Source organism: Dunckerocampus dactyliophorus, chromosome 5 (assembly GCF_027744805.1).
Source record: "Dunckerocampus dactyliophorus isolate RoL2022-P2 chromosome 5, RoL_Ddac_1.1, whole genome shotgun sequence".
NCBI classification, from domain to species: Eukaryota; Metazoa; Chordata; class Actinopteri; order Syngnathiformes; family Syngnathidae; genus Dunckerocampus; species Dunckerocampus dactyliophorus.
Window position 1 is genome coordinate 32,959,432 of NC_072823.1, and position 17,319 is coordinate 32,976,750.

The 17,319-nt window shown below is 42.0% G+C and overlaps 1 protein-coding gene across 2 annotated transcripts in view; it reads right to left on the reverse strand.

The window, feature by feature from the left end:
* smpd3 (sphingomyelin phosphodiesterase 3) overlaps positions 1–16,218 on the reverse strand; it is a 53,326-nt gene extending 37,108 nt beyond the window's left edge. For both annotated transcript variants that reach the window (XM_054776078.1, XM_054776077.1), the window contains exons 1-2: positions 16,072–16,218; positions 2,025–2,638 (exon numbers count right to left, since the gene is read on the reverse strand). In XM_054776078.1, coding sequence (XP_054632053.1) covers positions 2,025–2,326 — 302 coding nt within the window. In that variant the 5' untranslated portion in view covers positions 2,327–2,638; positions 16,072–16,218. The remainder of the gene's footprint in view (positions 1–2,024; positions 2,639–16,071) is intronic.
* Positions 16,219–17,319: the final 1,101 nt, after the last annotated feature.

Consider the following 17,319-nt stretch of genomic DNA (forward strand, 5'->3'; position numbering starts at 1 on the left):
CGGTGGAGCTACCTAGCCTCACCTATGGTCATAAGCTTTGGGTACTGACCGAAAGGACAACCTTGCAGAAATAAGAGGCCAAAATGAGTTTCCTCCATAGGTCAGCTGGGCTCTCCCTTAGAGAGAGGATTAGGAACGCCATCAAACCGGGAGGAGGTTGAAGTAGAACTGCTGCTCCATTGAGAGAAGCCAGATGAGGTCGCTTGGGTATCTGATCAGGATGCCGTCTGGGCGCCTTCCCGGGGCCTTGAGGAAGACCCAGGACACATTGGAGGGACTATGTCTTTCAACTGGTCTGCATCAGGATCCTCCAGGACAAGTGGACAAAGTGGCCAGGGAAAGAGAAGTCTGGGCTTCTCAGCTGAGGCTACTGCCCCCCAAACCTGGTTTTGGAAAAGTGAAAGAGGATGGAAAGGGTGTTGCTATGCGTCGCCTGGTTTCAGTCAGACTGAGGTTGACCTCATGTCCACTGTTCTGGTATGTTGGTGTGGCTGGCGTCCATTCCTGGGATGCTGGTCCACTTTAAACGCTGGTACATTTGCTCTGCTAGTACAGTTTGTTTGGACAAGTGTCTAAGGGACCCTGGACTGGAGCAAACATGAACCGGCACCGTCTGAGAGATGGGTCTTGGTCAGCGTCTAGTTGGACTCTGGTACAGTGCCAAGTGTGAACGCAGGGGATACATAGCAACTTCCAACAGAAAGCTGAGTGACAATTCTCAGGTGTAATGAACATCCAGTTTGCTTTTGATAGTGGCCTTCAAGACATCTGCGTTGTTGGGTCTGGTGTTTCTCATATTCCTTTTGACAATAGCTCAGAGATTCTCTATGGGGTCAAGGTGAAGTGAGTCTTCTGGCCAATCAATCCGTGGTTCTTGATGCATGTCAAGGATTGGTTGGTCTCTGCGTAGTGGTTCTTGATGCATGTCTAGGATTGGTCTGTGCGTAGTGGTTCTTGATGCATCTCTAGGATTGGTCTGTGCGTAGTGGTTCTTGACGCATGTCTAGGCGTTGTGGTTCTTGATGCATGTCTGGGATTAGTCTGTGCGTGGTGGTTCTTGACGCATGTAGAGGATTGGTTGTTCTGTGCATAGTGGTTCTTGACGCATGTCTAGGATTGGTCTGTGCATAGTGGTTCTTGACGCATGTCTAGGATTGGTCTGTTCGTAGGGGTTGTTGATGCATGTCTGGGATTGGTCTGTGCGTAGTGGTTCTTGACGCATGTCGAGGATTGGTTGGGTCTGTGTGTAGTGGTTCTTGATGCATGTCTAGGATTGGTTGGTCTGTGCGTAGTGGTTCTTGACGCATGTCTAGGATTGGTCTGTGCGTAGTGGTTCTTGACACATGTCTAAGATTGGTCTGTGCGTAGTGGTTCTTGATGCATATCTAGGAGTGTTCTGTGTGTAGTGGTTCTTGACGCATGTCTAGGATTGGTTGGTTTGTGCGCAGTGGTTCTAGATGCATGTCTAGGATAGCTTTTTGCGTTGTGTCTCTTTACGCATGTCTTGGATTGGTCTGTGCGTAGTGGTTCTTGACGCATGTCTTGGATTGGTCTGTTCATAGTGGTTCTTGATGCTTGTCTAGGATTGGTTGGTTTGTGTGCAGTGGTTCTTGATGCATGTCTAGGATTGCTCTGTGCGTTGTGGCTCTTTACGCATGTTGTGGATTGGTCTCTGCATAGTGGTTCTTGACGCGTGTCTAGGATTGGTCTGTGCGTTGTGGCTCTTTACGCATGTTGTGGATTGGTCTCTGCATAGTGGTTCTTGACGCGTGTCTAGGATTGGTCTGTTCATAGTGGTTCTTGATGCATGTCTCGGATTGGTTGGTTGGTGCGCAATGGTTCTTGATGCATGTCTAGGATTGCTCTGTGCATTGTGGCTCTTTACGCATGTTGAGGATTGGTCTCTGCGTAGTGGTTCTTGACGCGTGTCTAGGATTGGTCTGTGCGTAGTGGTTGATGCATGTCTAGTTTACTTTTGCTGAACAAATGGCATTATTTTATTTTGACAGAAAATCAGCACTAACCTACAGTAGGTGTACAGGTAGGGTTGACGGATGACCTGCAGGGGAGCCCAGATGATGAAGCCCAGCAGAGCAAAAGGCAGAGAGGTGAGGAGGAGGAGCAAGTAAAGAGGTGCCATGATCAGGACACAGAGAGTCAGCAGGGAGCACGGTTCCTGAGAGCGCTGGCGTTTCTCCAGCGAGGTCGCCACGCAGGAGGCCAGCAGCTGATCCAGGAGCCAGTAGCAGGGGAACACAAGGCTCCATGATAAGCCATCCAGGAAGCACAGACAGGAACTGGAGTAGGGGGTGATGTGAAGTACCATAGCTCTTTCTTACTTTTACACCCGTTCTATCACTTTCTTGTCACCTCAATCTCCACACCCACATGGACTCACGAATGATGCAGAGCCTCCCTGACTGTGGTGAAAGCTGCACTGCATGCTTTGGAGGCTTTTTATGTTCCTCAGCAGGCACGCTTGCACGCTTCAGCAATTATACCCTCCACAAAAGAGCTCACTTTGCTCAGTCTGGAGGTTGGAAGTGTCCATGATAGCAATCTTGATGATGGAACTATTCTTGCAAGAACTCCACCGACGTCAGCAGACAGTCATCCAGCATTACCATTTTCTCTGGACCTACAAATCCATGACAGAGAGGGAAAACCAATCAATGACTTTGCACTCCGAGACAGATCAGATACCAAATAACTACAAGACTGGTATTGGCAATACCAATACTGATTCCATTACTTTTGACTTGAAATTTGTCAACATCATTGAATGACTGTGATTTTGCAAACACACTTATTTGTCAAAATGTAACAATATATAAATACAATAATGAAACGTAACAATATCAACAGTATCAATATCAACTGCCGGCCTGCGCTGGAACACCTCCACCCACCTTGACTCCGCCCCTGGTGCCAGTCTTTGAGTTCTTATGTTGTAAAATGTGATTATTTGTGCCTATGTTGTCCCACACTGGACCCCCCCATAGTTTGGAGTTGTTTTTTTTCCTCGGTCCCAGAATATACTCACAAATTCCCTCTGTGTAACATGTAGGGCGCGCTCACACATACTTTGGCAATATAATGCCGCACTGACAATGGGGATGAGGAACCGCCACAGACACGGGTTAGTTGCCTGACCTGGCTTTGAAGGTCACTTGTTGCTTGATCAATTTGCACATGAGTTGTGGAATCATTCATTTGAGAGAAATATAATATATTTATAAAAGACACACATATAAACATTCTTACACCCAAAAATGTCAGATTTGCGGTTTTTGGGTGATTCTCCCAAGATTGTCTTTTTGATTTAAAAATGTTTATATTTTTACGTTTTTTTGTTTGTAATATTTTGTATATTGTACATTTTGTTTTTACTTTAATATATTATTTTATTATTTATTGTAAACGGAAGGTCAGTGTTTATAAAATGATTGTAAAAAATATTAATATTAATTAATAATAAATTAGTTTGTATTATTGTAAAAGTATTTTTATATATTAAAATTTTTACTTATTTAAATATATTTATATTAAGTAAAACATATACAATTCCAGCATATAGCATACATATAAAAATGCAATAATATAAATATAATTTTACAATAGTATTCAAGTAAAATAATGAAAAATAAAGCTTAAAAAAGTAAAGACAAAATTAATATTACCAACAATATTACAATATACTGTATATACAAATTTTAAAAATATAATATTAAAGTAAGTGTACTTTTGACATGCATGATATGGTGAGCCAAATCAAGGACCCCGGGCCTTGAGTTTGACACCTATGCAGTATTGTAACCGTTTATTTTTTATTGTTTTATTTGTTTATTTACACTTGTGTTTTTGACAGAAAATGTGATTATTATTTTGTTATGATGTTGATGCAATGTCCTTTGTGGTGGACCACGGTATCCACTGAATACTCTTTCTACTATCATATTAGGTGGGTAAACACCAGGGGTCTGCAACCCATGGCTCCGGAGCCACATGCGGCTCTTTTATCCATCTGCTGTGGCTCCAGTTGGTTTATACTTCTGTTTAGTCACTACGCCATCTCTTCTGATTCCATCATGAGCCTTTTAAAGTTCTGTGTGGGAGTTGAGCGTGTGCCGTGCAATTCTCCGGTAAAGTGCCAGCAGTGTTTTCTGGTGGGTCAGCTCGGTGAGAAACCATGATGCTGGTCGACTACTTCGCTTGTTAGCTTCCGTAGTCGCTAATGAACAACGGCAACTAAAGAGGCATGGAGAGTGGTACTTGAACTGGAACTAATCAGCGTGTTACGACATTAAGGAATGTGACTAATGTGACTAATACAATATATAATATAATATAATAATATAATATAATATAATACTAATATGAAGTGGTCAAATAGGTTTTGTGGCTCCAAATAGGTTTTAATTTCATGGAAATGGGCCAAAATGGCTCTTTTGATGCAAAAGGTTGCTGACCCCTGGTAGATACAAATGGATTGCATCAGCCATCTTCATCATTTTCTTTGAAAAAGTCGCACTCAGGTCCTCACATTGAATAAAAGTGTTGCTAGTATCTTGAAAATGACTGCATGTTTGCAAAAGCACCTGAAACATTCCATGTCTACCTTTAAAAACACAATAACTGATGCCCACATGTTAACTCCGCCCACTAAAAAGAACAATCATGGCTGCCAATTACCCTCTGGCAAAGCACCCCATCCTGGCTCAGGTCACACTGCCCACATTTGGATGGACCACTGCTGTATAGTGGATCCATACGTTACATGGATGTCAGTGTTGAATGTGTACACGTTTGTTTGTTGCTCCTGACTCGTGCTTTTTTTTGGATAATGAAACACGTGTCCAACTTCATATTTTGAAGTCGTTCTTCTGTTGGGATTCACAACATCTCCAAGCCCAACCAAAGCAGTCATCATGTGGCCGTGACATACCGCCTGTGCTCGTTTGGCAATGCGACCCCCAAAGCGAGGTCACTGTTTGCTCACATGTCAGTTTTCCCGTCAGAATGAAAGAAGGTCACAAATGAACACTGAGTTTATGCTTTTTCTTTTCATCTTCTTCCAATAACAGCAGATACCTTGGCAATGACAAAAATGAGAATTAAATTAATGAATCGGAAAATATTGAAAAAAGATATAATCTTTCCACGGAACAGCAAACACACGGAACAGACTCAAAGAAGAAACTGTTTCTATTTTATGAGTATATTCCATTCAAAAAGCATCTACGTGGGTAACAGAGTCACAGAAAATGAATGCTGGCCAGCCATCAGTGTGTGCGTGTGTGTGTGTGTGTGTGTGTGTGTGTGTGCGGAATGTTGCTATAGAAACAGCCCAAAGTTCATGCCATCGCAAACACAAGCTGAGTTCCTGAAAACGTGGCAGGCTTTTTGCAGAATACACAGAGCAAAAATGCTTCACAGAATAAGGCTTTGTTGTTACCGGATACATTTCACTTGTTTATCCATAAATGTAGTAGTCGCGTGACCATCCCAGGATATGGCGTCTCCTGTCGTTTGTCACTGTTATTTCTTTTTTTGCCATGAAAACTCATTGGAAAGTCATTTCACAATTAATAGGCTGTCAAATAAACTGTAGGTGGTCCTCATGTTAGCGTGTTTCCTGTTACGGCATTCATTTAAGGGCATTTTATGTCACCGCATTTCATGTTACGCCAATTCATGTTATGACGTTTCATGTTATGACGTTTCATGTTAAAGTGTTTCATGTTACGCCGTTTTGTGTTTCATGTAATAGTATTTCATGTTACAGTATGTCATGTTATTGTGTTTTGTGTTACGGCATTTCATGCTACACTGTTTCATGTCGCAGTGTTTTTGTATTACAGAATTTCATTTTAGTGTGTTTCATGTTACACTATTTCATTTCACAGTGTTCCATGTTGCAGTGTTTCATGTTACAGCATTTCATTTCACAGTATTCCATGTTGCAGTGTTTTTGTTTTACAGAATTTCATTTTAGTGTGTTTCATGTTACAGCATTTCATTTCACAGTGTTCCATGTTGCAGTGTTTCATGTTACAGCATTTCATTTCACAGTATTCCATGTTGCAGTGTTTTTGTTTTACAGAATTTCATTTTAGTGTGTTTCATGTTACAGCATTTCATTTCACAGTGTTCCATGTTGCAGTGTTTCATGTTACAGCGTTTCATGTTACTGTGTTTTGTGTTACGTCATTTCATGTTATAGCATTTTGTGCTACGACATATTGTGGTTACAATGCACTACCATAAATGATTACTACTGAGGAAATAACACATACACAACCTTTTACGTGCATGTAGCATAAGAATCCGGAGTCGCTACACTGAGGAAGAATGTCATGCTTATTCTTTTTAATTCACTTTTCTCCCTTTCCCTTCATTCAAAAGCGTGAGGCAGACTCTTCCCATTTGACTCTGACTGAGTCAAAGAAAAGGAAAGTGAAAGTAGACATGGTAAAATGTTGAGTGTGCAGAAATAAATGTTGGCTTCATGCCCGCTCCAAACGCTACCGCTACGATGAAGGATAAAGATGGTGTCCTTGAACATGTGAAAGGATCTGCTCCTATGAAATGGACAGTGATAACTAAGTAGTGTAGTAGTGTCATTATCAACACTGTCTCTCCCTCCTTTGCAACGCCCCTTACGGTATGCAAGACAAGCACGGGGATAAAAGTAAGGAATTCATTTCATTTTTTAATTTCATATTGTAGATGCGTCACAGACGGTTCACTGATGGAGTCATGGATGAGCCATGGATAGGTCATGGATGGGTCATGGATGTGTCATAGATGGGTCATGGATGGGTCATGAATGGGTCATGGATGTGTCATGGTTGTGTCATGGATGTGTCATGGATGGGTCATGGTTGTGTCATGGATTGGTCATGGATGAGTCATGGATGGGTCATGGATGGGTCATGGATGGGTTGTGGTTGGGTTGTGGACGTGCCAGATTTCACTGTGGGTTACGTAGTAATGTTTAAATAGTAATGAACTGGATTAGCTATTAATGAAAAACGATTTTGTAGCATTTTTGACATCATTACTCCCAACACTGCTCTTCTAATGTGCAAAAACACAGGATGGAGCTGTTGCTGGCCCAGTTTCTGCATGTCTGAATGTTGCTCGTTACGGTGCTTGCCGCTTTCAAAGTGTCCGCCTGAGAAGCTGTGAATGGAATGAGAAAGAAGAGGAAGTTGAAAATGAGGTTAACAAGCAACACAGAGGCACAGATGCCATTTCAACCTCAGCACTAATTACTCTACTGCTTCCCTGTCTTCATGTAGGTTACAGATGGAGCTTAGCACATGGCCTGTGGTCATGCAGGTCATGAAAGACTGTGTCGACACACACTCCACCAAGAAAGCTTATTTTTAAGTAACATGGGCCACACGAGTGACAGAAGGGCAATATTTTTCTCCATTTAAAACAGTTGTGATTCCATAGTGAAATGATAACATATATATATATCAACTTCTAACCCTTGCTATCTTCAGCCGACTCTTGGATGTGGCTGGCATATATACTACTTCTTCACTTCTTACAGTGAAAAAAACGACTACCGTATTTTCACTACCATTTTCACACCGTATTAAAAGCTGCAGTCTCAGTTCCAGGTGATATTTCTGTATTTAACACATATACAAGGCGCACCGTATTATTGGGCGCAGGTATGAACGCTAAAACATATAGTTTTGCTCAGAAGTCAGTGAGGAAGCTACAATGCTTTATTTCTTTAGACAGATTAAGAGCAGAATTCTCATTCAGTTCACTTGAACTCAGGATGGTCATCACTCAACACAACAGTCTCAGTCATGGTGCACAACTCAAAACATCACACAGCAACGCAAAAACAGACAAGACACTGCCACTATTTTTGCAGAACAATAACTAACAACTATGTAGCTCAAACTTGTAACTTTAAGAGCATTTGCACCAAAACACTACCACAAAGCATGCTGGGGAACAGGAAGTGCTCCCAGCGACGCTACAATACGCTAGCATGCTTGCTATTGTATATTTTTAAAAAGCCAGCGAGAGCAAAACTGAGTTGTGTTGTACTTTATTGAAGTATTTAACGATGTACTCACGTTATTTTTTTTGTCAATCCTCATCCACAAATCCATCAAAGTCCTCATCTTCTGTATCCCAAATGAACAGCGGGGAAAGTTCTCCATCAAACACGCCAGGTTCCCTCTCGTCATTTTCAGTCAGTCTCGTTGCCGTGCGGCGCCTCAGAAATGATGATGGCTTTTGTGAAAGCTCGAACAACAGTGCATCAGACACATTAGCCCAAGCATCCACAATCCATTCACAAAATTATGGCCTAACTCGCACGACGCTGCCTCCCAGTCTGAAGCTGTGTTCTCTAGCTGTCATGCATCGTTCCCACGCCGCTCGCAACTTCACTTTAAACGCCGTGTTTACATCGATGTCCAGCGGTTGGAGTTCCTTCATCAAACCTCCCGGAATGATGTTAAGCTCCAAGTTCATTTGCTGCACTTGTGACGCGTGTGAAAAAAACATCTGGTCTCTTTCCGTACACGGCACTCAGCCATTTTCTCCTCATCCTTCCAGCCCCTTTGATTGGTCCGGCTGGAAAATTTTCTTTAGGCAGCGTCTTACTCTCAAAAATCACTACACGTGGCCATTTCTGTCCATTACCGTGGCAACCAAGCATAACAGCAAAAGCCGACTTCTCGTGCCCCCTTGTGTGTATCTACCGTGCTGGTCCCCTTCTCTACAGTGTGGTTCACCAGGATGTGGAAAGTGGGCGGCACGTCATCCATGTTGGTGATGTAGTTGGGCTGGATGTGTTTGTCTGCAATGTTTTTACTGCAGTAGGAGTGGAAGATGGCCAGCTTGCCTTGTAATCCGCTGGATGTCGCTGTGCCACGCTAGTCCTTGCCCGGATGGATAGATGGCGCTGTTTCATAAAATATACTTATATATCAGTCGAGCGGAGCGCTCATCAAAGTCACACAGCAACACTTATAGATTTTGGAACTCGGTACACATATAAGGCACGCTGCATTATAAGGCGCCCCGCATAATGCATACTTACAGTGTTTGAAATGTCAAGGTAGAGGCAGATGCTTCATTCTGTATGTTGATTTACGTTTGAATCCAACCTGCAACACTTGCATTTACTTCTTACAATGTTGCAGTCTTATGAGTGGCAATGTTAAGTTACCATTCATGCTCTTACAAAGGTGTTGATATGACATTATGTGCAGTCGTAGTTATTATATTTGTTTTATTTCATTATACCACTCCTGGCCTCAACCAGAAGCCTGAAGATGGGCCATGGATGGGTCACGGATGGGTCATGGAAGGGCCATGGATGGGTCACGGATGGGTCATGGAAGGGCCATGGGTGGGTCATGGATGGATCATTTGAGTTGAGTGTGAAGCAGGTTACTGCACAGTAAAATAAAAGTATAGAATTTACGAGAGCTTAGCAATATGTTTTATAACGAGAAGCGCGCTGTAGCTATGTGTTGGGAGCCCGTGACACGCTCATTGCTCACCCAGGAGAGGCGGATAGTGTGCTGCGGGAGCTGACGGTGTCACCCCGCCTGTGACTGCTGTGAGGCGGGGAACAACAATACGTTTCACTTTTACGTCTCCAAATACCAGTCCCTACGTTTGTCGCCAGTTTTTTTTTGCACCTTTTGTGTGTATGGCATCATGTCTTTCACTTCGCTTTAAGCTGCGATCAGCCTTTTCTTGTCTCCTGTGGGAGCCGTGGGCTTCGCCTTTTGTTACATCTCCTTTTTGCCCTGCATCGCATTTTTGGGTTCCCACACTCTGACATAACACATCGAGCTAAAAGCCCAGACTGTCAACTCCACGAACTTTGAAGGTGTCAGAGAGTCAGGTATACTAACACATGTCCGCACGACCATGCTGGCTGGCACTCGTTACATCTGTAAAGATGAGTACAACCAATCCCCACATAGTCCAGAGCCAGCATTTGTGCATGTTTTTATTTTTTTTTTATTAATGGTACATTCTGTCATTATGTGCTTTGAATCCACATAATTAGGAAGTTATTTCGCTCAAAACCCCACAATGTACCCTAACTACCCTAACCAACGTGAAGATACCCAGCATGCCTTGTGGGTTATAAATGCTAGCATTGTTTACTGTGTACATTATTTCAGTATCTGCACAGTCCCTGTGGTTTGTGCTGTGTGAGTAAGGGTGGAAATGTCAAGCGTGAGCAAATAGTGCCTAGCCACAGCAGTGAGGCCCACTGTGTGGAAAAGAGACATTTTGATGAGCGGACACGCCAAAATCCCTCCTGAGATGTGTGCAAGCCTGCAAGACATAGACAACACACACACACACACAGCAAATAAACCGGATGGCGTAGTAACACATGCATCAGTCATCACAGACCAGGGATGTTCAAAGTTGTCTGGATTACAGGCAGCACACACACACACACACAAACACACACACACACACACACACACACACACACACACACACTCAGACACAGTGTCTTTCTAAATATAAACCACAATGGAAGATTAACTCAACCTAACCCAAATCCTCCCTGCTGTCTTTAGTGGCTGTAAAGCAGAGGTGGACACATCATCACTTCATCTTCACGCACTTTGTAACCTTGCACACGTCCTTGTGCTCTTTGCTACTTCTGCTGCATATTTTCTCCTTCTCGGTATCAAATATAGATTCTGGAACCGTCCAAATGCCATCCAATGTGTTTGCACAATACCCCCATTGGAAAAGAGGGGGTAAAAAGAATCATGTGTTCATTGCTTTGGTTCTATTCTAATTTGTACTATTCATTTAATCACACAGTAAGCCAACAATGCCATTATGCTGAAGTAACCACCGACACTACGAAAAGTGAACTCTCAGATGGGTCCCAGGGCGTTCCCAGGCCAGCTGAGAGACACAGTCTCTCCGGCGTGTCCTGGGTCCTCCTACCGGTTGGACGTGACCGCAACATCTCCCCAGGGAGGCGTCTTGACCAGATGCACACATGTTTTAATGCATGGTTATTGCTATGTACAGTACAGTATATATATATGCAAACACTACATACAGTATGTCAAGCACACAGTCAGTAAGCCAATCAATCAAAACAAATGAACTTTCCAACATTGATGCACGTTATTGACTTTAGCAGCCAGCAGACTGGAACAACATTGGCTTCACTCTCTCTCTCTCTCTCTCTGTGTACGTGCATGTGTGTGTGTGTGTGTGTGTGTGTGTGTGTGTGTGTGTGTACGTGTAGCTGACTGTACTGCAATCGCTCCTCCACAGTTAGGTTTCACCAGCATTCATGACAGAAAGAAACATAAAAACTCCACATTCATCCACCAAGTCCAAATAAAGACATTTCATGAATGCAATTGCTCCTCCGCACTCAATTCAAAAAGAATATCATATAATAAATACTTAACATAGTCAATTCTACTGTATAAACAATAGAGTAAATCAAGAAACCATCACTGACTACATACAGTATAAGCAACTGTGGGATTTATAATGAAGCCGGTGTGATTATTAATAGAAATACAGTAATTACTGTAGGTCATCTCAATGTCATGGTTAGGGGTTAAGTTAGGGTTAGAGGGTTAGGTTTAGCGGTTAGGTAAGGGTTAGAAGGTTAGGGTTAGGGTATGGAGTTAGGTTAGGGCTAAAGGTTTGGGTTAGAAGGTTAGGGGGTTAGAGTTAGAGGGTTAGAGGGTTAGGGTTAGAAGGTTAGGGGGTTAGAGTTAGAGGGTTCGGGTTAGAAGGTTAGGGGGTTCGGGGGTTATGGTTAGAAGGTTAGGGTTAGGGTATGGAGTTAGGTTAGGGCTAAATGTTTGGGTTAGAAGGTTACGGGGTTAGGGTTAGGGTCTGAAGTTAGGTTAGGATTAGTGGGTTGGTGTTACGGTGAAGAGTTTTGTTAGGGTTACAGGCTTAGGGCTACAAGGTTAAGGGGGTTGCGGTTTAGGGTGATGATATGGACAAAAAGTCAAAAAGCAGAAAAATAGCAAAGAAGGCTAGGAAGAACAGCTAAGGCAAACATAAGACTCACCACGGGAGGTAGAAAACAGCTAACGGAGCTGCCAAATAATCCATTAAACACGTCAATACCCTAAGGTAAGGTAAGCATTCGGTACAAACAGGAAACAGACTTAACACAATAAAAGCACAGAAATGGAGCAAAAACAAAGCAAAAGTCCAAACTATTCTTTGTTTCTCACTATCTGGCATGAAAAGGCAACTGAGGTGAGTTAGAATGATTTCCATTTGCTAAAAGCTAACATGATGAGTTATGATTGTGCATCCGTGCTGTGTTTGCTTGAATGTGGGCGCTGGAGTCTCTCTCAACGTGATGTCACAGCCAATAAGGTGGTGGCTGAGAAGACGGTTTGACTGGTGTTTAATAGTTTACTGTCGGATGACGGCAGTATGACATCAATACTTCAGGGGTGAGTATTTTCATGCTGTTATTGAAGTTTCTTTGGTGTGATGAGCACTTTAAGAAGCACACAGAGAGGCAGGACACTCAAGTCACCAGAGTTCATTTACGTGTGACACCTCCTGTATCCAAAGTAGCCAAACAAAAACATTTCAGCAGCTAATAAATGGTTTTGTGTGTAAATCTTCACCATTTGGTCATTTGTTTGTCTGACTGGGCTGGACGCTTGCATCATTTGTACGATGCTTTTATGTGTCTGATTGAGGATGGTTGGACAGTAAATCTGTCAATCAAATATGGCCTGGTCCAAGCTAAAGAAGAAGCTATTCTGGCTGTCACTGTTACCACCAATGGAACTGAGCCGTGTGGCTATTTAGTCATCAGTGACGCATACGTCACTTCAAATTTGAACATTTGCTTCAGTAAAAATGGCAGAATGCGCAACAGCATTGCTTTTCTTTGCTAGTTTTGTTTTCCATTTTGTTTTCTTTAGGTTTAAGATGTAGGGTCGTGTCTTTTCGTCTATGGAGGATTAGCATCCTCACCATCCTTTTGTTTGTTTGGGCTGGCGCAGCAGAACACTTTCTGTTGTGCTACGTTGGACACGGGAGGGTTTCTTTCTTGTTCATGTAGAAATCAACTCGTTGAAGCCTCAGGTGCTGACACCCACACAAAAAAGAGCAACAGCTAAGATGAGCCAACTTTGTTGTGAAAAGTAAAAAGTGCAGTGCATTGGAACAAGACAGTATTCTTTGAAAGAGCCGAAACTCCCGCCTATTGCCTACTTGCTGCATATTATGCTGCGTAGTGCGTGGCAGCTTTATACAGTTTATGCCGGTTCATTGGTTCCAGACCCAACTGTGGAAAGGGAATTTAATATTAGGATTCAATATTAAGAAATGGAATATTTTGGTAGTTAAAGCATAGGAAATATATTTATGACTTTTGTAAGTACCAATGTAGTTGACATAATAAGAGAAAATACGAGGAAGAAGTCACCTTTTGTCACCTTAGACTACTATTCTCCAATATAGGACACATAATAAGAGAAAATTAGACATATAAGACTCAGAAAACCTGTCTAACCCTAACCTGGCCCTAACCCTAACACTAACCCACCTTCTAAATATGCTTTTTGACATTATTAGAGCCCTTTGACATGAAGTAACACCTCTATAGTCACCTTCACACTCCTATTACCTATAATATAGGACATGTAATAAGAGAAAATAACACATAGAAAACCTGTTTACCACCTTCAAAATATGGTTTTAACATTATTAAAGCCCTGTAGACACGAAATAACACCCCTATAGTCACCTTTACACTCCTATTATACACATTGCTAATGTGCATATTACAAGATCACTGCCGAAACTCAAGGGATGGCTGCCGCTTTAAGCATTAGCATGCTAGCGGCATTCCAGGAGCAGTGTTAAAAGCATGTGCAGACCAACTGTCAGGTATCCTCAGAAAACTTTTCAACCTCACCCTGACGCAGGCCACTGCTCCTACCTGCCTTAAGCCTCCACCACCATCCATCATTCGATTCTAATCTAACAAGGTAGCCTCCACTTGATTTACTATTCTAAATTTAAGAAAGGGCCGGAAATTGAGGGGAAAGTAAGAAGTCAACAACGTATCATTTCCACACGGAATGGGAGGAGAACTCTTTTTCACTCTATCACGTCGTACGTGCCACGGCTGAACGTCATCTAAGCTAATGTCTCATCAATGTTTTGCATCATGAGTGACGCCCAGTGGCCAGACTACTACTACTACTACTACTACTGTATTACTTGTATTTCTGTTTTTTATACAGACAATAGGCCAGCATAAACAAACTGGACGGTATTTTGGATGCTGAACAAGCAGGCGAATGCAAGCCAAGGCAAAATTGTACCCACAATGCAGACATGAACCAAGGTGCCACTGTGTGTACTGTATGTATATTTGGATGTTGTCAAATCAGCACTGTGAGATGCTAGTGTAGCAAACACAAGTCCACGCAGATGAGACGGCTGCCTTCCTCTGCGTTGACCAGATGTGGCCTTAAGTAGAGGATCATGGCGACTATCCTGTCCAGTAGCTCATCCCACAGGCTTATACAGCGTGTCTGCCTGTCAGACAGCATGCCACTCATGCATGTGCAGCATCTTTGGCAGGCAGCAAGGAAGGAAGGAAGGAAGGTGTTACTTATTTCAATATTTTCTCAATTATTGATTTAATGCACTTGGTACTCTCATGCAGTATTTGGTTTACTTTTGTACTTACTTAATCAAACACACACACCAACATTTCATAAAAATCATTGGACACGTTTTACCACTTCCACGCTTTTCAACCCATTCCAACCACGGCCACTTGAAAACATTCAACCAATTGAAATGCACAGGCTGTTTGTGGTCACATTCCAAAGGTCACCAAAACACAAACAATCTTTCATCAACGTCCACCTTTCTCAATCTATCTCAACATTACGCATGAAACAAAGTCACAAGCGGATAAGGATAAACACAAAAGTCAGCATGGGAGGTGGAAACAGGAAGAAAATCAGCATGGGAGGTGGAAACAGGAAGAAAGTCGGCATGGGAAGTGGAACAGGAAGAAAGTCAACATGGGAGGTGGAAACAGGAAGAAAGTCAGCATGGGAGGTGGAAACAGGAAGAATGTCGGCATGGGAGGTGGAACGGGAAGAAAGTCGGCTTGGGAGGTGGAAACAGGAAAGAGGTTGAATCATTCCAGGAACATGCTAATGGACAAAGCATTGGAAAGCAATACTGTAGAGCTCCAATGACAACTCATAAGCAGCTGTGCTCCCCAGCTCTCTCCAACCACAGTAAAAGGGAACTGCATTTAGTGTGAAACAGGAAACAGAAGTAACAAAATAAAAGCCCAGCATATGGAGATAATGGCGGGACAGAAACAAAGCAAAGTAAAAGATGATTAACTGAGTTACATTGGATTGCTTTTAGCATCTCCAATGTAAAAAACTTATCTAAATGCTGCCCACAGCCTCACTGGAAAAAGTTCTTTTCATAGCCCTGTCCTGTGAAAACAGATGATAGCAAAGTTGGGAGGTAGAGATGGCGCCAACATCCATAAATAGCATTTTATTCATCTTGTTATGATTCACTTCCATCATTTCTTTCAATGAAAACGGATGTCAAATTATCATTTCCAAGCATTCATTATATTTTAGACTCTATGAATATGTTGTTGTTCTTTTCATTACTGTTTCCACCCGCTGATTAAAAAGAGCTGAGCTTCTGTAAATCAATAGAACTCTGCATTCCGTGGCAGAATGCAAGGAAGAAGTTGATCTTTTTGGATGTGTTGTGTGTGTGCATGCTGAGAGACGCAGAGAGATGGATCATGCAAATTCCAGTCAAATGCTCAAACCCTGGTGGCTCTACGCTTATAGGCGCGGCTGGAAGAGCGGAGCTTCTTTGGCCTCACAGCTTTCACACAAGCCCACCACATACACACAAACACACACACGCACACACACGCACACGCACACAGAACACATCACGCAACATCACGCAATTCATCTGAATGAAAAACCCGAGCAGCGCCATTGACTAGAAAGAGAAGAACCGACTTACGAGTTGCGAACGCCTCCTGCATACACGGTCCCCCCGCGTGCGTGCGTGAGTGCGTGCGCCACGCGTGGACGCAACCGACCACCGACCGCGTGGCATCCACCAGCACCCGGATCCGGGTAAGGACGGCTAAGGACGGAGCAGCAAGACTGAGCGAAGGAGAAGAGAAGACGAGACTTATCCGTTCAGCACCACAGCTCTTTCAACAGCTTCCGATGACGTCATGGTCTTACCCAGCACACACACACACACACACACATCCACACACACACACCACGCCCACTCACAGTCCCCCGCCCCCATATTTCTGCTTCTCTTTTGTCTTTGATTTGTACACTAAGATTATATGTATTATAGGCACTCACATGTATGTATGTATATATATATTTATATATATATATATATATATATATATATATATATATATATATATATATATATATATATATATATATATGTATATAAAATATTTTTTTTTGCTTCAAAAATAAAACAAAATCCTGTCAAAATAATAAATTTTCTCCACAGAAAACACAACTCATTTATAATTTTGGGAACACAGGTCTAACGTTTGTTATTCAATTTATACATTTCTTTATTTTACTTTACATGATTTTATTTTTTTTTATAATTTAATTTGACTTCTTTGTTCATTTGTATACATTTTATTTGTTTGTCTAGGTTATTTCTTATTTGTTTTATTTTATATGATTCTATTTATTTGTTTTTTATTTTCGATTTATTTCATTTTATTAGATTTTATTTGTTTTTTGAACTTTGCATTTATTTTATTTTGTATGATTTTATTGATTTGGTTTAAATTTTATTCCTGTATTTATTTTGTTTGATATGTTTATTATATTAATCTTTTTTTAATCTTATTTCGTGGGTTTTTTTGTTTTTATGTCTTTATACTTCACTGATAATGTTTTGTCAGCAAGCGTTGAGCTGTCCTACTTGGTTTGGTGGTCAATGAAAGCACCATGGTTGCTATGAGACACAAAGATGAAAGTTGTTGATAATGTGTACGTTTCATGTGTTGATGGATTATTAATAGGTGGTGAGTAGCTAGCTATACGTTACATACATTTGGCGTGCCTGAGCCATGTTTGGGGATTAAACCTGGATTGAGGGAACAATAGCAATTGAAGAGAGAATGGGTAGGTTGTCTGAGCTGAGCATGACTTTTATTGCAAGGTGGAGCTAACAGGAGGGTTTGGAGGTATTTAAAAATGTATATATTCCTACATT